The sequence below is a fragment of the Sphaerodactylus townsendi genome, linkage group LG07, assembly GCF_021028975.2.
Source record: "Sphaerodactylus townsendi isolate TG3544 linkage group LG07, MPM_Stown_v2.3, whole genome shotgun sequence".
NCBI classification, from domain to species: domain Eukaryota; kingdom Metazoa; phylum Chordata; class Lepidosauria; order Squamata; family Sphaerodactylidae; genus Sphaerodactylus; species Sphaerodactylus townsendi.
Genome location: NC_059431.1, coordinates 36,859,978 through 36,887,663, shown reverse-complemented (window position 1 = coordinate 36,887,663; position 27,686 = coordinate 36,859,978). Strand labels below are relative to the sequence as shown.

The 27,686-nt window shown below is 40.7% G+C and overlaps 1 protein-coding gene across 3 annotated transcripts; it reads left to right on the top strand.

Annotated features, from left to right (window-relative positions):
- On the top strand, positions 1-27,686 carry HMGCR (3-hydroxy-3-methylglutaryl-CoA reductase). Of its 3 annotated transcripts, none has more exons than XM_048503489.1 (20): positions 1-157; positions 4,110-4,302; positions 5,793-5,904; positions 6,807-6,894; positions 7,992-8,076; positions 9,660-9,765; positions 10,603-10,709; positions 11,930-12,046; positions 12,505-12,656; positions 13,609-13,826; positions 13,932-14,104; positions 16,222-16,416; positions 19,794-19,952; positions 20,055-20,212; positions 20,337-20,442; positions 21,199-21,369; positions 23,543-23,683; positions 23,773-23,931; positions 25,596-25,750; positions 25,873-27,686. In XM_048503489.1, the coding sequence occupies exons 2-20, from the start codon at positions 4,138-4,140 to the stop codon at positions 25,922-25,924; spliced, it is 2,619 nt and encodes an 872-aa protein (XP_048359446.1). In that variant the 5' UTR covers positions 1-157; positions 4,110-4,137; the 3' UTR covers positions 25,925-27,686. The 3 variants fall into 3 exon arrangements, with proteins under 3 accessions (XP_048359446.1, XP_048359447.1, XP_048359445.1); XM_048503490.1 differs by lacking the exon at positions 1-157 and adding an exon at positions 279-388; XM_048503488.1 differs by lacking the exon at positions 1-157 and adding an exon at positions 324-393.

Below are 27,686 nucleotides of genomic sequence, written 5' to 3'. Positions count from 1 at the left end.
TGCCATTGGTTGCGCGATCGGGCGATGGCACCCGCCGGGGTGTTGCGAGCCGGGTGCCCTTACCACAGCGCGAGTGCTTGTTTCAGTCTGCGGCAGACGAGGGAGGCTGGGAGGAGTTCGCCGCTGCTTGGCCAGCCGCAGCCGGTAGCCGGACGCGGTAGGTGATACCCTTCAAGGCTACCGCTTTCGCTGTGAACGTTGCCGATGGCTAATAAGTGCGATTTCTTGCGAGAATTTGTCAGGCGCGATGTAGTCAGCCCCTGGTAACTGCCGGAGGGGACCTTGGGCAAGACGGGGGGTCAAGGCGCAGCTTCCTAGTTCTGAGGAAGAGTCGACGCCTGCGGGCTCGGCCGGGGCCTAGGCAAAGGCAGGCGTTCTCCGGGAGATGGTAAGGTGCGAAGAGCAAGTCTCTCCTTCTGCCCAAGGAGGATGCCTGTGCTTGGTCAGCGCCCTCCATCTTTCCTCGTCCGGACATGCCTTCCTTCCCTAGTTCATTGTCCGAGGCTAAAATCACCTGAGATCACGTGGATGGTTTTAGTCTGTTCAGAGGAGCGTGGTCGGCTCGAAGGGGGCTCTTCTCCCTCCCCAGCCCAAAATATCTCCCCACACACACACACTCACGCACGCACTTTGTCCACCGCCCTCTCCCCCTTCTCGCTGTTGCTTTCGAGGGAGGACGGCGCATCCAAGGGGCAGCAGCGGCTGTGCAGTCCCCGGGCTCACACCGCGATCCTTTTGTGAGAGGAGTCAGAGTCAGAATGGCAGTCGGCGAGATAAATATCTTTTCCTTTACTTGAGAATGCGGTGTCTTCCGACGTGCCGAGAAGGCTATTAGAGATGTGGACGAGATTGCCAGATTAAAAGAAAGAGGCTAATTCCTGCTCAGGGCTTTGCCGATTGTTGCAATAACTGCAAAATGCTCCTTATTGATCGTACTGTTGCTCATCGTTTGCTCAAGGATGTTGTTTATTTTGGGGTGATATGGAGTGTCGTCTATACGGCAAAGATGCTGTTAGGGCATGAGTGGCAGCAGAGTCAGATTTGCACAGCGGTGGTTCTCCAGACACACCAGAATTTTGCTTTCCGTGGGTGTGTTTTTGCTTTTAGTTGAAGAAACCACCCTTCCATCGTATCACTATTGTGACTTTTCAGGACTGGGTCGGATTTCCTTGGCATAGTCTCATACTTGAAGTAACTCACCTCTGTTTGTTGGTAATGCTTTCTGAGCAACTATTGATTTGTTAACCAGAATTGCTTTAATGTGTAAGTATGTGTAAGTAAGTATAGTGCCACCTAGTTCTAATTTTGAACAGTAAACCAGGTCTGCTGTATATCTGTGTTTTGTTGCACCCCCTCCCCCACACATCCCAATTAATTCCTCAGATTATTGGCATTCATTAGGTGGCATCTGTAAAAGATTATTCTGAGTGCTTCTGTAAAACTGAAGTTTGTGATTAAGGAGTTATAGAGCTGGGAGAGTAAATTACTTGAAGATAAAATTGTTCATGTTTTTATTCGGTGCAGTAGTCAGTAGTGTATTTATGTCATTTGGTTTTCCGGGTAAAATGATCTGTTGGCATTGAGTTAAGCAATGAGCTTTTGCTGCACCACAGACCATTTTGCTTTCAGGCTGACTGAACTGAGTGAAGAAGGGGTTTTTAAGCAACAGTTAGCAGCAAGGCAACTGCAAATGCTCCTTATTGATTTTACCAGGCTCTTTGCTCAAGCATGTTGCAGCGGCAGAGAAAATGGACTGTTTGACAGTCTGCCATAGTGGAGTGTATCAGTCTAAGAGAACAGGTCTACTCAGAATCCTGTTCAGGTCTGTTCAGTGGGGCCTACTCCCAGGAAACTGTTTTTAGAATTGCGCTTTAAAAGCAGGATTTTTCTTCCTCCGGCACCTTATTTGTCCTTCAGTGGTACTTATATTGGGAAGGGGTGAAATTAACTAATCAGTCCTATTTTGATATACTGTGTTATTTCTGAACTTACTCTGCTGAGACATTAATGTGTGACTTGGTATAATTTGTGGATGATACTGGCTACAAAACTTATAGTAGTCAGCCAAGCAACCTTAATTACTATGCCATTAAAAGATGGCAGGACTCCTACTCCAAGGAAAGAATTTTGCGTATGTTTGCTGGGTTTGGGCAGTTACATGAAGGGTTGTGACCTTACTTAAAGAAAAGAACAATGTATGCTATTTGGGTCCCCACTGGGGAGAAAGATGGACTGTAAATTAATTAGACAAAGAAACATGGTAAATGCATGTGTGCATTAACTTTTTATATGCAACAAGTGTACATTAACTTTTTTCTGTGGCTATATGGCATGTGTCATATCTGTTTCAGTGGTGATTGTGGACAAAACTTTTCATACCTGTTTTTGCCTAAGACCCTACTTCTCACATCTACAATAAGAAGACAGTTTAGAATATACAGTAATAATAGGAGTCACTGTAACTTAGATTTGATATCCCTATTTTTAACAAACATTTGCACAGTAATTCAGCTTCCTAATTATAACTGCCAAATTTACTGATCCATACATTCTGTTGGTCGTGGTGGGCTTTCTGGGCTGTGTGGCCGTGATCTGGTAGATCTTATTCCTAACATTTCACCTTCATCTGTGGCTGGCATCTTCAGAGGTGTATCACAGAGAGAAGTATGTATTGCCTTCGACAATACATACATTCTGTATTTATCATTTGTGGTATTAAAAAGAAACATGAACCCATTTTTGGTAAGCTTTCCTGTCTGTTTGCTTGAAGGCAATTCCTGTTACTGACAAATTCTGTAATTATTTTCCAATCCATACTAAGTTATACTTGGTATTGAAAAGAAGTAGCTTTCATATCAAGAGGCATTTTAAAGTACTTCATGTAACTTTTTTCCCCACCCAGAGTGGAGGGAACGCCACCTTGTGCTGTGAGGTACATTATGTATTTGATGTAGGAACAGTGTATTTTTATGTGGTCCAAATAAATGTAGCTGCATTCGTTCATACCCATGTCAGCCATCCACAGAATGCACTACTTACTTGTATCATTTTCCTGCCAGAATATTTGCTGTGTTTCATATGTACTTCTTGTTTTAAATTCAAAACAAAGTGAAGAGAGGGCCCATTAAGTGGCAATTCTAGGGTTGCCACATATCAGACCAGCAAAATTCTGACTTGGAACATTACCTATAATGTGTGCCTCATAACTGCTGTCATTGTATGCACATTTCCATAGGAGTATTGCATTGTAATAGAGTGATAACTACACGTGGCATATGTTAGCTATAAAAAGCTTTGTACTTTGAATGCAAGCACGCTCTGCTTCTCCACAGTATTTCATAAGACAGTCCCATGATAAGAGTACCATTCTTCACAGTGCATTTGGGTGAAGCTGTGTGTAGGTATGTTTCTCTCCCAGGTGCCAGCAGACAAAATACAAGCCTTGAGAAGAGGCTAAGCTTGGCTTTTACATTTGAATGATTGCTTCATATATTAGCCCAGACCAGGGGTCTGCAACCCGCGGCTCTCCAGATGTGCATGGACTACAAATCCCATCAGCCCCTGCCAGCATGGCCAGTTGACCATGCTGGCAGGGGCTGATGGGAATTGTAGTCCATGAACATCTGGAGAGCCGCAGGTTGCAGACCCCTGGCCCAGACTGTTTCTCAGGCAGGTTGAGAATGAAGCTTAGGATATTTGATCCAGCAAGTTGCAAGAACTCAGAAATCGTTCCCTTTCACTGTTGCATGTCCTTGAGAGCATTTATCTCTAATTATTATAAATTTGATTTTCAAAGAAAAAGGGTGGGACATGAGTTACAATAACTAATAAGTTAAAGTAAATTACATCTTGCTATTTGGAGGAAGAGCTTCTGTGTATGATATGACCCCAGCAGTTTCCTGGTCTGCCTAAAAGCAGTCTCTTGTGCAATTCTTTTTGCATTATAGTTGTCATAAATAAAACAATTTAAGTACTGTTGTCTGACTGATAATTAAGGATTTTCTTAAGAGGTCAGATTCCAGTCTTGTGAGAAATGTCTTCATTTTTAAGACTTTAAGACGGAAAGTATTTAGTATATTAACAGTATTTCACATTCTCTTTTAATTTAGCCCTAGATTCGTAGATACGAGTTTGAAGATGCTGTCCGGTCTCTTCCGAGTTCATGGGCTTTTTGTGGCCTCTCATCCATGGGAGGTCATCGTGGGAACTGTAACTCTGACTATCTGCATGATGTCCATGAAGATGTTTACTGGTAACGACAAGATCTGTGGCTGGAATTATGAATGCCCCAAACTTGAAGAAGTAAGAAGTTAAATGTATTAGTGAAATTTCTTACCTACATAATTCTGCTTTCTGACATTCATTTTCATCAGTGAGTTGTGATGACCACATACTAATTTTGGACAAAAGAAGTCACTCGAACAAGTAGCATGAAAGTATCATTCTGATTTGGTTATAATGAAAAAGTTTTCCTTTTTCTTCCTTTTAAAAACAGAAGTATTCAGTTCATTGACTATGCAAGGAGTAAAGGAGAGAAAACAGATTTTAACAGTCTGCCTAATTTTTGCCTTCCACTGAAACAGACTCAGATGTTCTCTCTGACAAATAGGAAACCGGCTCTCTTGAGGAGAAATCTTTGGGTGCTTTAGCACATACTGAATAATTCACCTACAGTCCATTTTACTATATAAAATGGCAAAAATCTACTTGCAAACAACTGCTAAAGTTCATAGAAGGTGGATTGAAAACGTACTATTCAGCAAGTGTGAAAGCGCCCTTTATTAGGGCTGGGTTAGAAGACATATCCCTCGTTCCTGGTAAGGCTTGTTGCTTTCGTCTCCAGCAGTGAACGCTTTCAGATTCTTCACGTTGTGCCCCCTGCTTCCTTTCAGGGGCCTTGCCTGAAATGCCAGTCAAAATAAATGTAACAAAAGAAAAAGAAGAAAGAGGATAACTAGGAAAAAGACATTAGCATTGACAATGTGCAGTCTTAGTGTCTTTTTCTTAAGGCACGCCAAGACAGCTTTGCTTCCGGCTTTGTGAACTAGCAGAAGATTTCTGATGCTCTGTGATGAGACAAGTTGTTACTCCCTTCTTCCAGAGGTCCATAGCATCAGGTCCTGCAGACTAAAAGCATGGACAGCATTCAGGCAGAAAGGGCTTGCACCCAGGAGAATGGAATTTCCGCAAGGAACCATTCAGACAATTAACTTTTTGCTTTGGAAACCCCACAGAATCTGCCCCTGTTGCTTTCCCCTCCATGGCTGTTTTCCAGTTCCCAATGGTTTAGTCCACTGGCATGCAACAAGTAGGGAGAACATACAGTTTGGTTACCTAACATTCTTCTTGCTTGCCTGACAGTGGTAAAGTACTCCGTTTGCATTGACTTTAGTGTTACTAAACTAATTTTCTCTCAGGATAGGGTCTGCTTAGTAGTCATGATTTTTCTTACAATGAAATGGAAGGGTGACTTTTTAGTCCAGCCCTAGTTAGTTTTTCTTCTTCAAAGAGTTTGCCTGCTTGTGGACAGAAAAGAGAGCAGCTCATAGTCTGGACCACTCTCAGGTGAGCAAGCAGAATGAAAATACAGCAAGTCAGCTCATTGATCCAGTTTATTGCACAGTACGCTTTATGGACCAGGAGCCCATCAAAACTGATGGACTGAAATTCTTGATGGCTTATGGCACAGTCATTCTATTATTTTTTACAGTGCTGCAAGACTCCTTTTTATTTTACTAGAATAGAGTAACACCATTTCCATTCTGAAATTCAAATATGTTTCTCCCTTGCAGGATGTTTTGAGCAGTGATATTATAATCCTGACAATCACCCGCTGTATAGCAATTCTTTATATATACTTCCAGTTCCAAAATCTGCGACAGCTTGGATCAAAATATATCTTGGGTAAAGTATTGTGATTTTATATGGTTATTTTTACGTACCAGTAAGAATCTGTGAATACAGGCAAAAAACTGAGTCCCAAGCACACGTGCTTTGAGTCAGCAATGGCAAGTCATGAACCGCCTTTTGTCTGAATCATTTAAAATGGACTCCAGTCCATGCTGAATTGGGTCTGTTCATGTACTGCTAAACAGAATCCAGCCTCTGTCTTGGCACTGCTCTATCTATTTTGGAAAGGGCTGAAACAGATGCATGTCAAACAGTCACACAGATTTCATGTGCACATTCACATGCCAAAACAGTTAATCTGTTCAGCATAAGTTGATACCACCCCTTTGGAGGTGTATACTCAGCCTTGATCCTGCAAGCTGCAGTATCCACAAACCTTTGACTTGAGATTATAATTTCAGGACATTTTTTTCAGACCTCCTGAAAGTGTCTTGAGTTTCATGAGGGAAGAAATATCTGTCTCTCAGCTCTTGCGGAAGGCCATATTCTGGCTGGGGACGGGATATGAATTGGGTTCCTTGCCAGTATTGAGAAGCTAGGCTTGAATTGCTGTGAGAGGGTAAAGTATTCAGCCAGCTGCTGCTTGAGGGAAATGTCAGTGTTATTGTTGAACTGCTATCATATTAGATTGTTGGGAGATAAGAGTTGTACATGAATACTTCCATGGAAATGGTAAAATGAAAACCAGAATGATAGATCAATCCAACCAAATCGAACAATCCTGCTGTTCATCATGTCTGTCCGGTACATGGTGTTAAGCACATCAGGGTGGCTCTTGGTTATGAAGATCTCATGAATATAGATCTGCTGCGAAAATAAGGGTTTCAGTTAGTAAATTGTGTTCCCTTTAGTAAGCATTCTGTTTAATACCTTGCTCTTACGTATTGTTTATATAGGCATTGCTGGACTCTTCACAATCTTCTCAAGTTTCGTCTTCAGTACAGTGGTGATTCATTTCCTTGATAAGGAATTGACAGGTTTGAAGTACGTACTTATTCTAATGTTCTAAACAGTATGGGTTCACTTGCTTAGAGGTAGTTCATCTGGCTGAGTGCAGCTGAGGCTATTATTCCATTACTGAAGTTCTGGGCAGGTAGGATGCAGCAAAGCAAGGGCACATCCAAGAATAATTTTGCCTTTTCTGTTTGACGTGTTTTTAAACTGCCTTTCTACCTGAAGGGCCTCAACAAAGTGAAAACAAACAGTACAGACTAACGTAAGATATCTAAACAAAAGAACAAACCTTAGTAATCATCCTCCCAATATCAATCTGATTCAGAGGACTTTAGGAGAAGAAAGGTCTCTAGTTTAATCTGGAGGTCTTGCAGGGAAAGTAGCATCCTCATCTCCAGGAGGAGGGAATCTCTCAGTTAAAGAATAGTGGCTGAACAGTCTCCAAGCTTCTGGTAGGTTGCAACCAGCCTGACCTCAGTTTCCCTTAGGAGGATTCCATATATGGATCTCTGAGTTTAGGCAGGAGCTACCAGGTACATCTGTGAAGAGCCCCTCTTGTGCCACCTCCCTCTACCAAGTGACATCATTCCCCGGATGTACTTTTGCTTCATGTTTCCCATTGCTATCAAGTGCTCTGATCTAGACGTGTGAAATCTTATTTGTGCACTGGATTCAGTGGAAGGAGTCCTTCGTCTCCCAAAAGAGGGAAATTGTGCCACTCTGTAGCCTCTGAAGTTCACACTGAGTTCCATACCTTCATCTGTTTAACAGACGGGAGATTGGGTGTGCCAAATTAACATATCTACTCTGCTGAAGCTTAAATGTAAATTGAACCCAATGTAATCTAATTTATTTTATGTAGTTATTGTAATTGATATCTGTGTCTGTTATTTGTAACCAAAAAGTTTATTTTGCACTTTGTAAGATTTGTGTATTTTTGGTGCTCTGAACAGCAATAAATCTGAAGCTTCTCAAGATGTGATCTATACTTATTTGAAGCCTAAAAGCTGAAGTCCAGCTAAGTTTGGTGTGAATTGTTTGGTCCAAAATAATAAACAGTCTCCCAATATGCATGTTCTAGATTTGCATGTGTATTTTAACAAATTGATCTACTTAATTTTTTTCAGTGAAGCTTTGCCATTTTTCTTGCTTTTGATTGACCTCTCCAGAGCCAGTGCATTAGCCAAATTTGCACTCAGTTCCAATTCCCAGGTAAGCCAGTTTTTCCATTTCTGCAGCAAGAGAATGGAATTTTAGAACGTAAGAGTTAGGCTTTTTAAAAAAAAAATTAAATGAGTGAATAAAGCAGATTTGCATCTTGTTGGTGCTTCTTTTCTGCAAAGGAATGTTCACAATTTGAGACATTTTAGTAACACTTGAATTGTGATGGCTCAGCAAAGTTAGAGGAGCTAGAGATTTCATTAATTTTGTTCTTATCCTTCTTCCCTTCCAAGCAATTCATGATTCTCCCTCTTATTTGTACTAAAGTACGAATTTTAGTACACCCCTTTTCCTGAGCCCATGCTGTGTCCATCTTCCTGGGGCAACACAGTTTTTCTCTGACCAAATAAAATTCTGTCCACGATTAACATGTTATAATGAATTTGCCGCCTTGAGCTAAGGGCAGTTGATTTCAATGGCTTTAAAGGGGATTAGTTGACTTTATGGTGGTTAAGCTTATCAAAGGCTAATGGAATTCCTTTCAATGTGTGCAATCAGACTGCAGCCTTAACCTTCAGTGGCCTTGTGTTTGTGTAAACAGAAATACATTGATTTCAGATTGTTTCCTTGCCTCTAAGCAGATGCAAATCTGAATTGCAAAAAGCAAGATGGCAGAATGGTGAATGATCCTGAAATATATATTTTAAGTAGCACAGAGGTATTGTTTAATTATCGATCTGTGTGACTTAGTCATCAACCAATTGGTATCAACTTTGTCAAAAAGAGTGTGAATTACCTAAGGGAAAACATGATTTACGTCCTTGGCTGGTGAAAGTTAGGGGGTTGGTCACAAGATTTTTAAATGGCCATGATTTAAATAATTCCACTTAGCTGAAGATCATTTTATATGAAAATGACAGATTGTGAATTATGATCTACTTTAGCTTTGACAACTGGAGCATTCATTATGCCAACAAAAGCAGTTATTTGTAACAATTATTTCCAGGTGTTAATACAGAAATGTAAACTGTAACAATCTAAAATTGGTTAAATTCAGATACTATGAGAAAAATCCAGGAAGCTCTCAAACTTGTTCTCTTCGTCTCGCAAAGAAAATCTTCAGTCATAGTTTGAAAGAAAATGTAGTTTGTGACATCAGATTGTGGTTTGTATCATTCTTAGAAAATGAAATTCTAAACTAAGGTATAATATTCAAATAAAGTTTGGTGAACCTCTTGTACCAGTAGTTCAACCATGTTCTTTCACACAGGTTTGGCATTCTGAGTCCTGTTAATATCAGCTAAACAATAACTCTTGCATCAGAACAAAGTATAATGAAATAAATCTTTAAGATAATTAGGAAACAATATCTCATGTCTGTTTGGGACTGTGGCCATGCATATGTTTTAAGCCATTGCTCAAGATGGTTTAAGAGTCGTGCACGTTCCCTCTTCAGAACAGGCACTTGCTGAATCTACCCTTAGGGCATCTAACCTTAAGTGAGCAGGTACTGGTTTTGGATTTTTGCATATTAAGCAGCTATGGTTGTATGGTCTTTTTACTCTGTCAATTTAGATGGTTGTTCTTTGGCTCCTGTATTCATCTGGATGTCTAAATGTTTGTTTGTTTGATAGGACGAAGTGAGAGACAATATTTCACGTGGAATGGCAATTCTGGGTCCTACATTTACGCTTGATGCTCTTGTTGAGTGTCTTGTCATTGGTGTTGGTACAATGTCTGGTAAGTTTGGGTTCATTCAATTCTTTGAAGTATTTAGCTGTAAGTTTCCAAATCTTGACAGTTTATTATGAGCACCAGTATGCATCATAATATTTTTGTAATCTGGTTGAACTGGGAGACCGTTATGTAAATCCCCTTCAGTTTGCAAGACCAGAGCAAGACTGTTAGCAATAGGACATCTGGGGGCCATTGATTCATAGGGTCGCCATGCGTCAGGAGTGACTTAAACGACAATTCACACACACACATTTATTTTATTGCTATTGTCAGATTTCCTCTGAAGATACAACAGAACAAACCAACACGCTATTTTTCCCTCCTTCCTGTTGTCCCTGGGAATCAGGCAGTTGAAGCACAGTTCTTTCTAGCAGAGATGGGGGGAAATCATCTCTTTCTGTTCCCCTCCTGATTATGTTGACAGGATTCTGGAGGGAAATGGGCACTTCACAAAACATGAGTTTATGGTCTATTTCAATAAATAAGTTATAGTGGTCTCTGACTACACTTGAAACAAATCAGTTTTATTCTAAGAATAGATTCTTTTCTATAAAGACAATCATCTGCTTAATTATTGTTGTCTGTTAGTAACTTTTTTTTAAAAAGCTGTTAACCAGAGTAGCAAGAGGCATTGACCTATTTCACTGTGGCATCTGCTGCCTTTTTTCCGTATTGTCTCATGTGATTCTGTTGTGGTACAGTGTGTTTACTTCTGCCTGTCATGGGAGGGGGAAACGGTATTTCTAGAACAAGAGGGTGTTGGGTTGAGCTGTATCCCTATGACTTTTGCTATGACACAAGTTTGTGATTCTAATGGTTCGATATTTGTTGCCCTAACAGGAGTGAGACAGCTTGAAATCATGTGCTGTTTTGGTTGTTTGTCTGTTCTCGCCAACTACTTTGTTTTCATGACCTTCTTCCCTGCTTGTGTGTCCTTGGTTTTGGAGGTGAGATCATTTCAACATAATTCTTGGTATACATGTAGGCTAGTGGGAAATTATTCACGTAAGCCCCATTGAAATGAATGGAAGCTGTGGATGAAGTGTACCCGGGCACCATTTTTATTTGTTTCAGTGATGCTTGTGTGAGAGAACTTCCACTGGCTTGTTTCTTTTCACATCGAATCCATATGTTTTATTAACAACTTGCATTAGATGCCACCATCCTGCAAGTGGAGTAAATTGGTGGAGCAGATCTTTGTCATTTTCTCAGTTTAGTCCCCATTGGTCCCCCCACATCCACTGCCATCATAGTTCTCTGAGGATCAGGAGATCCTTGGCAACAGCATGGGGTACAGCATGGTAGGACTACAGCAGAAACAGTGCATTAAAAATTGCTCCCAACCTCTGTGGAGCCTTTTGCTTCATCTTGTGCAGTCCTAAAGGATCCCTTGACTCAAGAGTTTTGTGATTTCATTAGGAAGGTGCAGGTGTCAAAGGTCCCATCTTCCAGTTCATTCCATCTGCAGAATTGTTGGATTGACCTGTACACTAGCAATCTTAGCTTCCATTATAATCACTCTATCCAATAGTGAACTGAGATGGCTTGTGTATATAATGAAAGCAATACAGTGTCATTGTACACAGAGAAAGGAGGAGTAACTGCGCTTTTGTGGGACTTTGTAGGTATGCCGCAAAATGGTTTTGTAAATAAGCAAAAAAAACAATGACCTCATTAGAGATAAATATGTTCCAGCCAGCATGGGTTGTTGATAGTAGGAGGATGTCCATTAAAGAGAGGGGAAAGCTGGACAGCAGAAGTATTCTTAAGCATCTGAGTTGACCCTAGCTTGAATGGGAGACCTCCAAGGAATGCCAGGGTCATGATGAAGGCAGGCAGCAGCAAACCACCTTTGAAGGTATCTTGTCTTGAAAACCTTCCAGGGTTGCCATGACTTAGCTGTGACTTGATGGCAAAAAAAGAGGAAAAAAACCTTTTGAGATCTCATGAGTCATCCACCTTTTTGGTGCATTTGCCTGTATATAAACCAACATTGTAGAATGTTCAAGAGAGTTGAAAACCAGTTGCACTAGAATGTTTACTTATAGCTTCCGTTTTGAAATATTAACCTGATATTCTGCATAATGCCACTTAGCTTTTAGTATGGTGGCAGAGCAAGAGAGTCCTGAGAGGCATCGCTGAATAAATCTACTTTATGTCCCTCCAGCTTTCGCGGGAAAGTCGTGAAGGCCGTCCCATATGGCAGCTTAGTCACTTCGCTCGTGTTCTAGAAGAGGAAGAAAACAAACCAAATCCTGTAACCCAGCGAGTCAAAATGATTATGGTAAGTTTCTTGGTTCTGCTGCAATAAAAATGATAGTTACTATTAGTCAATAATGATTGAGGCTTACCCAAATATAGACTATTCAAATTGGCCCAAGTGTGGAATACAGATCAAAAAGAAAAAATAACAAGACCACAAAGCTCAAAGCCTGACTTGTTGAAAACAAGTTGGTTAATAGTAGAATGTTTCTGTTGCTCCAGCTAAGAGAGTTGTTTAATAATAACCTGAAAATTTTAATTGAGTGTTCATTGCCCACAGACAAAAACAGTCCCATCACTCTAAATAACTGGTCACAGATCTTGTAGCGTTTCTTGGCAAAATCAGTTTATATGGCACAAGATTACTATATGTGGACAGTAACCATGATGAGCTTCAGTTTTGTATGTGTGCAGTCTTTCAGCTAATGAATCATATTACTGGATAAGCAAACTAATGACAGTATCCATTTAAAAATTAAGTCTCTAGGTTTGGTTCTTGTTCATGCTCACAGTCGCTGGATAGCAGAACCGTCTGCACAAAACAGCACAGCAGAAATTTCAATGGGCCTGGATGAAACTGCGCATAAGAGAATTGAGCCTAATGTTTCTCTGTGGCAATTCTATCTTTCCAGGTATGTTTACATGGTGTTGCGATTGCTGCATTTGTCATACGTTATTTCTGTTAGATTTCTCTTTGCCTTTTTGCAAAATTCCAGTCTGTGTGATTTGATGTTTCAATAATTCCTATTCTTCTATTTTAAAATTTGATAATTAAATGATATCTGTTCCAATTTTGAAGCAGAAATATTGAGGGTCAGTCAGGACCAGACGATCCAGTAGGTCATTGATTGTACAATCTTCTACATTTAAAATAAAAACTGGAATGTCTGTGGTTTGATAAGTTATTTTCATTTTACAAATACCATGTATACTTTGGACCAAGTTATTGAATTGTGGCACAACTATTCTGATAAATGCATGTGCACCCTTGCATAAGAACTGGAGAAGCATTTTCCTGGATCAGACCAAGGGCCGTTTTGTTCCTCTTTCCTTGCAAGAATCCTCACGTGCAGCAAGGGGCTAGGTGGTCCATCAGAAACAGATTTACAAGTCCACTATTCCTATACACACATCCTTCCATAGTTTCTGTGATGATTTGTTACATTGTTGAAAAGAATAAAATTTAGTGCAACGCAATAATTACTAATTTAAAACACTATTGTGAATCACTAATTTTAATTCCCCACTCCACACATGAAGCCTTCTGGGTGACCTTGGGCTAGTCACAGTTCTTTGGAACTCTCTTAGCCCTACCAACCTCACAAGGTGTCTGTTGTGTGAAGAGGAAGTGAAATAAGTTTGTAAGTCACCTGTCTCCTTAAAGGTGACAAAGGCGGGGTACAAATACAAACTGTTCTTCTTCTAGCATTGTAAGCTAAATACTTATAGTGAAGTGGGAGAAACAGGGCTGGCAAATAATTTTTTTAAGTTATGTTTTTCCTTGGCTTTAACTGGATCTTCATTAAGGTGGTGTAAGCTGAAGTACTGTATTGAGTGATTTCCCTCTAACTTTAATATTTTTAGAATGGCCAGTATGGACATTGAGCAAGTAATCACACTGGGCTTAGCTCTGCTTCTTGCTGTCAAATACATCTTCTTTGAGCAGACAGAAATGGAATCCACACTTTCGTTGAAGAACCCTGTGACATCACCGATAGTTATCCAGAAAAATATACCTGAAAACTGCTGCAGAAAACGTTCTTTACCTTTAAAGCATTACCCAGTTACCAAAGAGCAAAAAGGTAACAGCTCTGTGATGTTTTTAATTATAATCATTATTTTTTTAAGTTCAGGGAGATAGAAAAAAGGCTGTTTCTCCAATTCTAATTTTGATTTATGTTATGCAGACGAAGCCATAAACCCTCTCCTACCAGACTCACCAACTAAGGCCACGTTTGTGGTTGGCAGCTGCACCCCCACAGACACTTCCCCAGTTAGGAAGAGAATAGAAGCTGAAACTGACCTGCCTAAAGAGCCACGCTCTGTCGAAGAATGCCTCTGCATATTTCAGAACAGTGAGGTAAGTAAAGAGATGTTCAATCTATTGTCAATGGCTTTAACGGCTGGAATCACTAGGGTGTTGTGGGCTTTCCGGGTTGTATGGCTGTGTTTCAGTACCATTTTCTCCTGACGTTTTGCCTGCATCTGTGGCTGGCATCTTCAGATCCTCACTACTAATACGAGATCCTTCCCTTTTTGACTATCCATTGTCCATAATCTGTAAACAGTATGTGGCCATAGTAGCTGTTCAGAAAAGGTTTATCTTTCCCTGTGTTGGCTTTTGGTGTGGGACTGTTGCCACTCACTACTTTGCCCAGTATTCTTCATGCTCTGCCTTTTAGACAACAGGCCTGTAAATCCACATACCCTAGTCTTATCAGTATCCTACAAAGTACATTCAGCTGGAGTCTTTAACATGATAAAGGATTGTTTACATACTGTCAGGGATTATGTAAGTCCCAGTTAATCCTTTATGTGGATGCCTCTAATATAGGGTGTGATGCTAACTGGCAGGTAGAGTATCTACCAAGGCTCGCCTTGATAGCAGTTCATATTACTGCACTAGAGCTTCTATCCATTTATAAAATCTCACATGCTTTCCTTCCCATCCTGCAAGGGCAGAGTTGTTCATGTGGTTGCAAATTATATTTAAGCGAGTCGGATGGCACATCGCTCCAGGAGACTTTGCCATCTCGTAAGCCATGTATGGGAAAGAGTCATATCGTGTTACATAATGTCAATCCTGATGCATGCCTCAGGTGCAGATTAATGGATTTAGTCAGTAAGGAGAAGTGAGACGCACATGGTCTTTGAAATGGGCTTGCCTTAAGCTAGTTTGCACTTGCTGAAGGTGGCCGGAAGCATGTTTGCCTTACTGGCCCAGTATCACAAGTTATACACCAGAGAGAAATTTTTGACATAATGTCAAGAAACCAAATATGGCAAGAAAAACAAAAAGATACGAAGTGGATCTGGACTGAATTCAAAGACTGGTTAAACGAAATTGGAATCACAGAAGAAAACTGGAAAAGAAGATTAGAAAGAATGGACCTGCTGCTGCACATTTAAAGAAGAAAAGAAGAAGGGGGGAAAGGGGGTAAAAGGATATGGAGGATGAAATATAAAGATGTATGATATAAATCTGTAACAATCCAAAATATCAATAAATTTTTTTAAAAAAATGTATACACCAGAGCGAGGATAGGTTAACACTATCTAAGAGTTGCCTTCCTGGTCCTGTGGATAGGCTGACCTCTGTATTCTCCTTGTCCCAACTTTTTGTACAAGAACAGTCAACAAAATAATTCAGGGGAGCAACCTGCATCCTTCTCTCCTTATTGACCTGAACAGCCTTGGATACAGCCTTTGGCAGTACCTGCAAGACAGTGACAAAGGAAACAGGTGCTTGTCTGTAACTGATGTTCAAGTGGTCATCTCTGCTGTTGCGCTGTCTGCCCTCTTTTTCCTGAAACTGGTGTATTAGGTTATTCTAAGCAATAACTTAAGGGAAGGACTGCTCTAAGTATGGCCATTGGCACCCTCTAACTAGGGCAGAGACGGTATATAAAAGTTCTAGAAGATTGTAGATAATGCTCTGTGCAAGCATGAAAAATAAATAAATACAGAGGATAGCTATACAGTGTGCTTTCCCATCCTTGGAAATCTGAGGTTGTGATCTATGTTCTGTCTTTACCAAGTTAAACCTGTAAGGGCAAAGAATCAGTCTGTTTCTAAAGGCCCTTCAGTGTGGAATTCTGTAGACCCTAGAACAGGGGTCTGCAACCTGCAGCTTGGCCATGCTGGCGGGGGCTGATGGGTCCATGAACATCTGGAGAGCCGCAGATTGCAGACCCCTGCCCTAGAAAGAAAGATTGCTTAGCTTCTTCCCTAGCAGTTTTTGCTGGCAAGTGAATAGTTTTAATTTCCAGTGGCCTTCACAATTGCATAAAATTATAAATATTGCAGATGATGTTACATTGGAGATGCTAGTGGGTTTATTTTAATGAATTTTAATTTTTTATTTTTTTTGCTTCATTATAATGTTGGTTTATTGTTGTATGACTCCTCAAAATGCCATTTGGATAGAGTGACAATCCTTAAATAGTATGACAACATAATAAATGTATCTTCTCTTAGATGGGTGCAAAGTTCCTTACTGATGCTGAAGTCATTATCTTAGTGAAAGCCAAGCATGTTCCTGCATACAAATTAGAAGCCCTGATGGAAACTCAAGAACGTGGGGTCTCCATCCGTAGGCAAATGTTGTCTCAGAAGCTACCTGAACCTTCCTCTCTACAGTACCTTCCTTACAAGAACTACAATTATTCTTTGGTAAGTTCAGCTGTGCTAACTGTGCAGACTTTTTGAATACGTGATTCCTAAAGTGGAAGAACATCTTCATTCAAATGAAGATTTAACTGAGTTCACTCATCAATGACAGCTAGCAAGTTTACAACAAAAAGTCAGATCTATACCCTGTTTAGGATAAAGATGTCAGGAGATTTGGGAATTCATCCACCATTTCCTATGTCCTCTATGATTGTCTCGAATGCTCCTCTTGGGTCCAAGTGCCTTGGGGACATAACTAGGTGGGCACCAGGACCCAAGCAGAGCATTCTGGAACAGAGAAAGTCCAGGAAATGGTGAATGAATTCACAACTCTCCTATCATCTTTATTCTGAACAGGGTATAGTTAATGATGAGCATTTGGTGCAATTAATGATGATGGGTATTTCCTTGGTGTTTTGGTTGCTGTTTAGAGTTTTGGCAAGCTGTGCTGTTTCTATTTGTTTGTAGGTTTTCTTGTGAATGTATGAAGTAACAGTGCACTTCAGTTTTATCCAAGCTCCTCTTTCTTATTTGCTTCAAATAATCATTTGCCCATATAAATTTGTGGAAGTGTAATTGATTTATTCATTTTGCTAATTGGTCTGTTCCTTTGCTCTTACATAACATACAAATTGGGTTTAAAAATGCAAGTCTATTCTTCTGTTTAAGCTTTTGATCATTGAACAATGTGTTTGTTAAAAAACTGATTCAGAGGTCCATTGAATGAGCCACTGTTTTTCCATTGTGGGTGCTGACTCAATACTTCATTGCAACCAGATTGTATGAAGAGTCACACTGCCAAATGAACTGTCTTATCAACTTCTAATATCAAGCTTTCATGAGCCCAAAATGGTATAAGCATTTCAGATACATACTCCAGAAAGCAAATGCTGATTTCAGAGTATATCTACAATAATGTTTCTCAGATTGCTTAGTTCAGTGCTTGGTTTGCTTCCTGTGAGGAAGGAGGCAAACCTGAATGCTCCTGAATCCTGATTTGACAGAAACCAATATGATTTTTATCCATTTTATAGTGAGGATTTCCTTCCTATGACTTGTTTTGCTACGATTGACAGGTTGCAGCTATGCCAGGCAGGCAGAGTCTTCCACCGAGGTTTCTCTGTCATGCTTGCTACTATTGTGTTTTTGTATTTATTTAGTAGATTTTTATTCTGCCCTTCACGGGGCTAAAGCTGACGTACATTCTCCCCTCCTCAGTTTTATCCTCACTACAACCCTTAGAGGTAGATTAGGAAAGGGTGAGTGACTGGCCCATGTTCACCCAGCAAGCTTCCATGGCACAAGTATGGGTTCGAACCTCGCCTTCCTGAATCTGTTTATTCAGATTAGTCAGTTTATTCAGTCATAGCAGGTCAGTTTAATCAGTTTCTTCAGAACGACAGAGGGCTGTTTAGTGGCATATAGTCCAATATTCTGACCTGCTGGTTGATTGCTGCTGTGATGAGAAGCAGTGGTGGCAAGGAAAATATCCATAGGAGGGAACTGAGTATATTGGAAGGAACAACTCCGTGCTCCCCTTCAGTTTTGCTATATCATTTGTCAAGAACCTGGGGGAAATCATATAATTTATTTTTAAAAATTGATATCCTACTTGTTCGTGTAAAATGCACAAAGCAGCTTGCAGAAAAACACCAACAATACAATTAAATTTAAAAAGCCAATGCCATCGATGAAATCAGTTCAGTTTTAAAACTTCAGGCAGGACCGTTACACCCTCAAGGACTGTCAGGGGCCTTTCGGGAAAACAAAAAAAGATCTTGAAGCTGTTCCAGAAAACTTGTCAGCAAAGTTTGTATCTTCTGGGAAAGGGAATATCTCATTCTAGGGGCAGTAGCCAAGGAAATTATCATCCTGTTATAACCTCTGAAACATTCCTTAAAGGATTTCAGTTATGCAATTTTGTTTCTTGCATAAAAACCTAATTATGTTACAGCCTAATTCAATCTTCTTGGCACATTAATTAGCAATTTAGTTGAATAGGAGGAGCAGGAGAATGAATTGTTCTTCATTCCAAGTCACATGTTTCAGCAATGAAGGAATAAGAGGGGAAGTCCTCCTATGGATTAAAAACTGGTTGAGAAACAGGAAACAAAGAGTGGGTGTAAATGGGAAGTTCTCACAATGGAGAGATGTCGGGAGTGGTGTCCCCCAAGGATCCGTTTTGGGACCAGTGCTCTTTAACCTATTCATAAATGACCTGGAAGTAGGGGTGGGTAGCGTGGTGGCCAAGTTTGCAGATGATACCAAATTATGTAGGGTGGTGAGAACCACAAAGGATTGCGAAGAGCTCCAAGCGGACCTTGATAAATTAGGTGAGTGGGCTCAGAAATGGCAAATGCAGTTCAATGTAGCAAAATGTAAAGTGATGCACATAGGGGCAAAAAATCCAAACTTCACATACACGCTACAGGGGTCAGTGCTATCAGTCACAGACCAGGAAAGGGATTTAGGCGTCTTAGTTGATAGTTCCATGGGAATGTCAACTCAATGCATGGCAGCTGTGAAAAAGGCAAACTCTATGCTGGGGATCATTAGAAAAGGAATTGAGAATAAAACTGCAAAGATTGTCATGCCCTTATATAAAAGCAGTGGTGCGACCGCACTTGGAGTACTGTGTCCAGTTCTGGTCGCCGTGATCTCAAAAAGGATATTGAGGAGATAGAAAAAGTGCAGAGAAGGGCAACAAGGATGATTGAGGGACTGGAGCACCTTCCCTATGAGGAGAGGCTGCAGCGTTTGGGACTCTTTAGTTTGGAGAGGAGGCGGCTGAGGGGGGATATGATTGAAGTCTACAAAATTATGCATGGGGTAGAAAATGTTGACAGAGAGAAATCTTTCTCTCTTTCTCACAATACTAGAACCAGGGGGCATACATTTAAAATGCTGGGGGGAAGAATTAGGACTAATAAAAGGAAACACTTCTTCACGCAACGTGTGATTGGTGTTTGGATTATGCTGCCACAGGAGGTGGTGATGGCCACTAACCTGGATAGCTTTAAAAGGGGCTTGGACAGATTTATGGAGGAGAAGTCGATTTATGGCTACCAATCTTGATCCTCCTTGATCTGAGATTGCAAATGCCTTAGCAGTCCAGGTGCTCGGGAGCAACAGCCGCAGAAGGCCATTGCGTTCACATCCTACATGTGAGCTCCCAAAGGCACCTGGTGGGCCACTGCGAGTAGCAGAGAGCTGGACTAGATGGACTCTGGTCTGATCCAGCTGGCTTGTTCTTATGTTCTTATGTTTGTTGTGTTTTCTAATATATTGAAGAAAATGGCTCTGAATTAGCTGTCATAAGGATATATTTCTTAATATAGAATAGTGGAGAAGTTATTTCTAATAGTTCCTTCTTACTTAAGGTAATGGGTGCCTGTTGTGAAAATGTGATCGGGTACATGCCAGTCCCTGTTGGAGTAGCTGGGCCACTTCTTCTGGACAGGAAAGAATTTCAAGTTCCATTGGCAACGACAGAGGGCTGTTTAGTGGCAAGCACAAATAGAGGGTGCAGAGCAATATGCGTAAGTATCAGTCACAGAAGCAAGGTTGGTAGGGCTCCATTTAAACAGTCACATTTATTTGGGTTGTCTCTTCCAACATCTTTTTTTGTGTTTTGAGTGCAGCTTGGTGGAGGTGCCAGTAGCTGTGTTTTGGCAGACGGAATGACGCGAGGGCCAATTGTACGACTACCCACTGCCTGCCAGTCTGGAGAAGTGAAGGCATGGCTTGAAACGCCAGAAGGGTTTAAAATAGTCAAAGAGGCATTTGATAGCACAAGCAGGTTAGTAGTAGACATGGGGATGGGAGCAGGAGATTGGCATCTTGGCTGAAAAGCAGTCAGAAGCAGTATACCTGAAATAAATCAACAGAGCCTAAATTAACCCAGTTAATATCCTCCTTTATAGGTTTGCTCGTCTGCAGAGACTACATATCAGTTTGGCTGGCCGAAACCTTTATATTCGCTTCCAGGCTAGAACTGGCGATGCAATGGGAATGAACATGATTTCAAAAGTAAGCTCTGCAATTTCCTGCGGGCATTTAAATACATGTTGGTTTTTAAAATGGGGTTAAGAGGAGAACAGCATTTCTCCTCACATTTATAGGTGTTCAAATTTGTGTGACATAACTTTATATGCAAATTAAAAAGTAGCTTTGAGTCCAGTTTCATGGGATGCTAGAATACAGGCTTGGAGTTCTCTGAAGCAAATTGTTCCATGTTTTATCCTATACAGCAAGATTGTTCTCTTGGAAGGAAAATCAAGTGGGTCCTGTTTGAATGCTAATTCTTTCCAGACAGATGTTCAAAATAAAATTATTTCATATTCCCAACAACAAAAGAAATTAGTTCTCTTCTCTGCCCCCATTTTATTTGCTCTAGGGACTGATATGGGTCGGTATTCACAGTAAATGTTACCAGAATTCAGTCATGTTGGGTAGTGTGGTAACTAGCTGTGAACCAAGTATAGTTTTGTTTCATCCCAATACAACAATTGACTAAACATTCCATCCATAAACCTCATAAACTGTTGTAAAATGTTACAAGTTGATGCAGTTATAGAAAAAGTTAACACTACCAAGTGAGCAGTTTTGTAATGATACCCCTGGAGTTTAAAAGTTAAAGTTCAGTGGAGCATTATATAAAACTGTTTTTCTCCTGTATCCATATCCTATGGTCTTAATTCTTACTGTGTTCTTTTGGAAAGAAAACAGTCAGTCCAGGAAGATGCTATAACTGGAGCTGCAGTAAACCTTTTTTTTCTCAAACAGGGTACTGAGAAGGCACTTGCAAGACTTCAAGAAGAGTTTCCTGACCTCCATATCCTAGCCATTAGTGGTAACTACTGCACTGATAAAAAGCCAGCCGCTGTTAACTGGATAGAAGGAAGAGGAAAGTCTGTTGTGTGTGAAGCCATAATTCCCTCAAAGGTTGTTAGAGAGGTACGGATCTAATGAGCAAATGTGTGTTGGTTACTTACACTGAATTCACTTCTTAAATAATTGAGGTCACATTTCTGTTTATTGCACATTCCGCATTTTTAAAAGCATATTGTTTCCCTTGCCAGATTGGTTCAGTCACAGTCTAGGGTATGGGACAGCTCCAGTACAGCACAAGATTTAACACTGAATCCCTAAATTTAGGATTTCAGGATTCCTAACTGGCTTTCACTAAACAGCAGTTAGTTTTGTATCTCGTTGGCAACATGCTATAAGAGAAGCGGAACTCTTTGAGGTTTCTGTTTTGGTAAGCCTAAACTTTACTGTTTTCGCTGTAGTCAGGCAAATTAATATACAGTGTGCCCAGAAAATGGTTACCGTTTCCCTTCCAATTTAATATAGGAAATACTTAAAAAAAATTACAGGATGTAATAATATATTGTCAAAGGCTTTCACAGCCAGAATCACTGGGGAGTTGTGTAGTTGCAGATGCAGGTGAAACGTCAGGAGAAAATGCTACTAGAACACAGCCATACAGCCCGGAAACCACACAACAACTCAATGTAATAATATCTTGGCTTCTTAGTTAATTGATATAGTACAGTGATGGCGAACCTTTTAGAGACCGAGTGCCCAAATTGCAACCCAAAACCCACTTATTTATCACAAAGTGCCAACACGGCAATTTAACCTGAATACTGAGGTTTTAGTTTAGAAAAAACAGTTGGCTCTGAAGCATATGTTACTTGGGAGTAAGCTTGGTGAAGCAACCATGCAACGCTTTGAACAGGTGAATCATGACCCTAGGAGGGTTTACTCAGAAGCAACCCCCATTGCCAGGTAAAGGATTGTGCTTTAGTTCTTCTCATGAAAATCAGCGTGGTTTAACAGCGCTTAACGGGGTTACCCTACACTGCCTCCCCAAAACTAGGTCTTAGGTTTAATGCTAATAATCGAGCCCAGCGGCCCAGGCCAGCCTAGATGTATGGGGGGGGGGGGGCTTGACTCTGTTTGTGCGTGCCCACAGAGCGGGCTCTGAGTGCCACCTCTGGCACCCGTGCCATAGGTTCCCCACCACTGATATAGTAATATTTATATAAACACACATGAAGCAGCTTTATTCTGAATCAGGCCCCTGTCAGTGTTGTCTACTCAGGCTAGCAGCAACTCCAGTGTTTCTGGAGGTTTTTCACATCACCTGCTGCCCGGTCCTTTGAGCTGGAGATGCTGGGGAAATGAACCTATGACTTTATGCATCCAAAGCAGAGACTCTTTCGTTCAGCCGCAGAACATCTCCAAATTTGAAGTTGCCCATTTCTGTGAATGTATTTCCTACATTCATCTCCTCTTGGGCTTGTTCCAGTACAGAATGGAAGTTTTAATAAATCTTTAATTATAGGTAAGTGCTTAACACGTAAACCTTGGGTGCAGTTTTTGCCCAGGACCATAATACACCAAATGTTATATACTTCTGTGTTGGGTAATGTGCTTTGTTTCCAATACTGTACTAAGATTATTCCACCTGCTGTAAGCAAATTTGTAATGAGATATTTAAAATTCATTCTTTTGGGAAATAATCCAACAGAGTTTGCATAGTACCTGAATTGCATAATATCTTGTTCGCTGTTTCTTTAAAAATCTGAAATACATCAAGCCAGTATGACTAAGTGACTAGACATTGTCACCAAATTCAGAAAAAAGATCCTCTGTGCCTGTTATACCTCCAGATTCTTGAGGCTGATGGCATAATAGTTGCTATTACGCTCAGCATGTGGTATCATCTCTACCTTGCCATTGTTTTATAATACCAATAGCAGTATTTAGCTCAGGGGTCTGCAACCTGCAGCTCTCCAGATGTTCATGGACTACAAATCCCATCAGCCCCTGCTAGCTCTGGCAGGGGCTGATGGGAATTGTAGTCCATGAACATCTGGAGATCCGCAGGTTGCAGACCCCTGAGCTAGCTTAACCCAGATACTGTTAAGTATATCAGTTAGTAAATTTTGTCCTTGTCTGCTGTTGTAGATTAAAGTTCTGACATCTGATACAGCTATCACTGCATATAGTCCAGCAACAAACCCTTTATCTTCACACTTGTTTGAATGGTTAATGTTCTTGAGTAACAGAATTGCTACGTTACCTCATGAGTCATATCAAAATCTTATTTGTGTTCTAGGTACTGAAGACCACTACAGAAGCTATGGTTGAGGTCAATATAAACAAGAATTTGGTTGGCTCTGCAATGGCTGGAAGCATAGGTGGCTATAATGCTCATGCAGCGAACATTGTCACAGCTATTTATATTGCGTGTGGGCAGGTATGTCTTTTGGGGGATGGTGGAATGTGTACGATATAAATATGGCTTCTTTGAGAACCTGCTAAACTCTATTTCTGTACTGATTCTAGGATGCAGCCCAGAACGTTGGCAGCTCAAACTGCATCACACTGATGGAAGCAACGGGACCTACCAATGAAGATCTATATATCAGTTGTACAATGCCTTCTATAGAAATTGGGACTGTGGGTGGAGGAACCACCCTGTTACCACAGCAGGCTTGTTTGCAGGTGTGAAGCCTCAAGGGGAGCATAATAACCCTTTCCAATTCTATAATATACCGAGACTTGGTATAATTGTCTATGTATGACCACATTCTTCAGCTGCTGGGTTTATTCCACTCTGCCAGCCTCTCCTCTGTTGCTTTCTGATACTGCTTATCTGAAGCGTATAGTTAAGACAGATACTAATGTGTTCCTGTAGAGTAAAACACCAGATGTCTGCCTCTCTTCTGCATTTAAAATAATGCAAGTGGGAAACCCACAAAGCCTAGCAGAAGCCCTTTCTTTTTCTTCTCCCCTATTATTTCCTCCTTCCCATCCCTGAAAACCCCTGCAGAGCCTGTCCCCTTTTTCTGCTTCCTACCCATCAACCAACCTACCTTTATCTGACCTCCATCTTCAACTTTCCCACTCTCCCCCCAGGCAAACTCTGGCCCAGTTGCATGATTCTGGCTTGGTTATGTCTATTTGCATGGTGGATTAGTTGGGGGTTCTTACTTCTCCTCTTCCCATACTATTTCCTTTTTCCCTCTTGGCAGTCCCACAACCTCTTCTTTTCTCCTTTCTACCCTTCACCCAACTTGCTTTTATCTGCTCCCCATCTCTAACTACACTTATTTACTATTCATCTATTTCACATGTCCCCCCACATTTCTCCTCAATGGGGACCCGGAGCAATTTACGTCATTCTCTTTTTAAGGTTATAATAATCCTTTTAAGGTAGGTTAGGCTGAGAGTTTGAGACTGCCCCAAAGTCATCAAGCGAGCTCCCATGTTAGAGTGGGAATTTGAACCTGGATTTCCTAGATCCTAATTTGAAACTACTAATTTGAAACTCTACTCACTAGACCACAAGGGTGACTGCTGTTAAACAGTAGCAAGCAGCCATGTCTTGCTAAGTCATGTGAGTCACCCAGTGGTTGCTGCCAGACCTGGTACCAATGAGGCCTCCCTCAAAGGCTGAAGGCACTATAAAAGTTATTCCCCCCCCCCCTTCCTTTTACTGAATGAAACCTAGCTCGAAGGTTGTTTAGCATCCTCACAATGACCACTGCAGAGGTAATTTGTTTTTTAAAGGTACGGGTGGTTCTTCTATTATGTGGAAGAGTTAACCTCTCGGTGTAATTTTTTAAAATTTTTAGATTTGGCATAATCAGGGTTGAAGAAAGATCTGTCTTGCCAGTCCAGGGCTTCAGTCTCTGAGTTTACGTAATCACAAATGTGCCCATGTTGATAATTAGATGTACTGTGAAGAATGTTTATCATTTTACATTAGCACCCACTAGGAGTGTTGAAAATGACTTTCTAATTGTATGCCAGATGCACACATAGTCTAAAACTATATCTGTCTTGATGTGAAGCCATCTTTGTAGGTGGTGCTAACTATTGGTCCATTTAGCCCAGTACTGTCCGTTCTGGTTAGCTACACCTCTCCATGGCTGTTGTGCAAAAGTCTGTCCCTGTCTTGTTATTTGATCTGCTTTCCGAAGATGCAGAGAACCCGAGACTCCATATTTTTAAAACTATAGCTGAACTGTCAAAATCTTTACATTACACTTCATATTGTCTACATTTTGAAAGACTTGTTTCTTGTAAGGTGGCATGGATTATTATTGCATGGAATGTATTTGGGCCTGTTCCTAAAAGCATAATACTGTTTCCTCCTGTTACAGATGCTTGGGGTGCAGGGAGCCAGCCCAGATAACCCAGGGGAAAATGCCCGTCAGCTTGCCAAAATTGTGTGTGCTACAGTAATGGCAGGAGAGTTATCTCTAATGGCTGCCTTAGCAGCAGGGCACTTGGTCAACAGCCACATGATCCACAATAGGTAAGAAGGGAACAGCCTAGTCTTGTCTTGATAGCATTATGTAAGCTACCAGCCAACAGAACATAGAAGTCTAACACAAAACGTAATTGAAGTTGTTTTTCCTTTTGGTACTTTTTATATAGATCAAAAATAAATCTACAAGATATGCAAGGAACATGTACCAAGAAAGCTTGATTAAGAGGAACTTGAAGCAAAGTATTGCTGTGGCAGTTGGGCAACAGAAACAATGTTATGATCTGTGAGTTCGAGGATGAAGATAATCTTCAGTTCCGTGAATTGTTGGGAAGATACTTGAGAGCATCAGGGTCCACCATCGTTCTTATATGGTGACTTGCATCCTTTTCCTCTGCCATAAAATGATATTTCTATGGAAAGTACTTCGGATGGTGTTAATTTTAACATCAGAATCTAGCTTTGCTGAGCCCTGTGTCTTAGAAGGTGGAACTTCACTTGGTCCGCCAAACTATTCTTCGGGTTGAAAATAATTTGGCTAGCAAACTACTGAGAAGAAATGCAAGCTCCATTATTTTTTTTAATTCTGCTTTTTTGTTTGCATTGTTTTCCATGATCATCGTTCTCTGCTTAACATAAACGGAAGCTGCACTTTGGGTCAAAGAAACCGCAGGCACGCAGCTTCACCTGCCCTGTGCTTGACACACGCACACACTCATTTGAGCAGGATGGCATATTTTTGGACAAGGTGGTCCCATTGCTTCTAAAGTTATTATTATTTTTTAATTGTTCAAATGTTTAAGCCCAAGATTTCAGTGACATGTATCTTTCAGAAGTGCTTAACTTAGCATGGTACATATAGCTCTCAATTCTTTGAGATAAACTCCCAATTTTTAAGGGGAAAAAATGCATTGCTGCAGGAAGGAGTTGTTTGGAGTTGTACACCATGTTTCTGGGTACAAAACCATGGAGTCCAAATGCTCAGATGATTTGTTCAGATTCTCCTTGCCTCTCTTCACCAGGGTGAATAAAGCTTTCACTATCCACTGGGAAGCTTTCTTGGACAATGACAGCTGTATAAGAGTGCAGTAGTTTCCATTCACTTTACTAAGCCCTTCCAGGAGGGCTTCCTGGCAGGCAGTGCCCTTTGTGAAGCTGAAATGGTGAGGGTTATTTAATGGAAATTATTTCAGATAAGCCAGTCAAAATATATTTACACTATTTTCTTTCTTCTTTTTTTTGTTTACACTATTTCTTAATCATAAGCCTAGTGTGCACTTCTGCAGTAATAGGTGTATGGCAAATTCTTATTTCCTTATTTTTTGTTTCTGAAAAAAAAACAGTAATTTATTTTGGGGCTAGTTCTAACTGCAGCTCTTTGTTGGAACGATTTTAGGATCAAATTTAATGCAACCCAAGTAACTGCATTCTGGAGTAATGTTGCATAGGAGAACCGGGCAGAAGGGGAGCAAGAACACAGATTCTCCTCAGAGAATCACATGCAATGATGCCTTGCTGTTCCTAATTGCTAGAAAGATTATTTCAGGGCTGGGGTTCTTCACATTCTCATTGGAACTCAATGTGAGCGTCCCCTTTTTTTTGTGTACGTTCAGTGTAAACTGTGGTACTCCTTTAGTTTGTAGTACATAAAGTCTAATTCCTCTGTATTGGGGCTTGTGAAGCTAATGCAAGTCACCTACTACTTTCTAGGTATGTGCTGTAGTTACATGTAAATAGCATCATGAATGTCCTCCCTACAGTATTGTTGTCCAGCAGTTACCATTTCCTTATTTATGCGGCATTTGAACTGCTTGATTTTATTATTTAATGCAACACTGAGCTAGCAATAAATGGTTTGTTCGGTGTTCGTTTGTTGAATGTAACTGACATTTTGTCTTTAAAAAAACCATTTTGTACTATTTCAGAATTGTGTACATTTTGGTACAAATACTTTTTCAGTTTCAGTAAAACAATGTAAAAAGCA

Coding starts and splice junctions, on each gene's coding strand:
- HMGCR (XM_048503488.1), top strand. Junction 6,895..7,991: donor AAGGAATTGACAGGTTTGAA/GTACGTACTTAT, acceptor AATTTTTTTCAG/TGAAGCTTTGCCATTTTTCT. Junction 20,443..21,198: donor GAATGAACATGATTTCAAAA/GTAAGCTCTGCA, acceptor TTTCTCAAACAG/GGTACTGAGAAGGCACTTGC.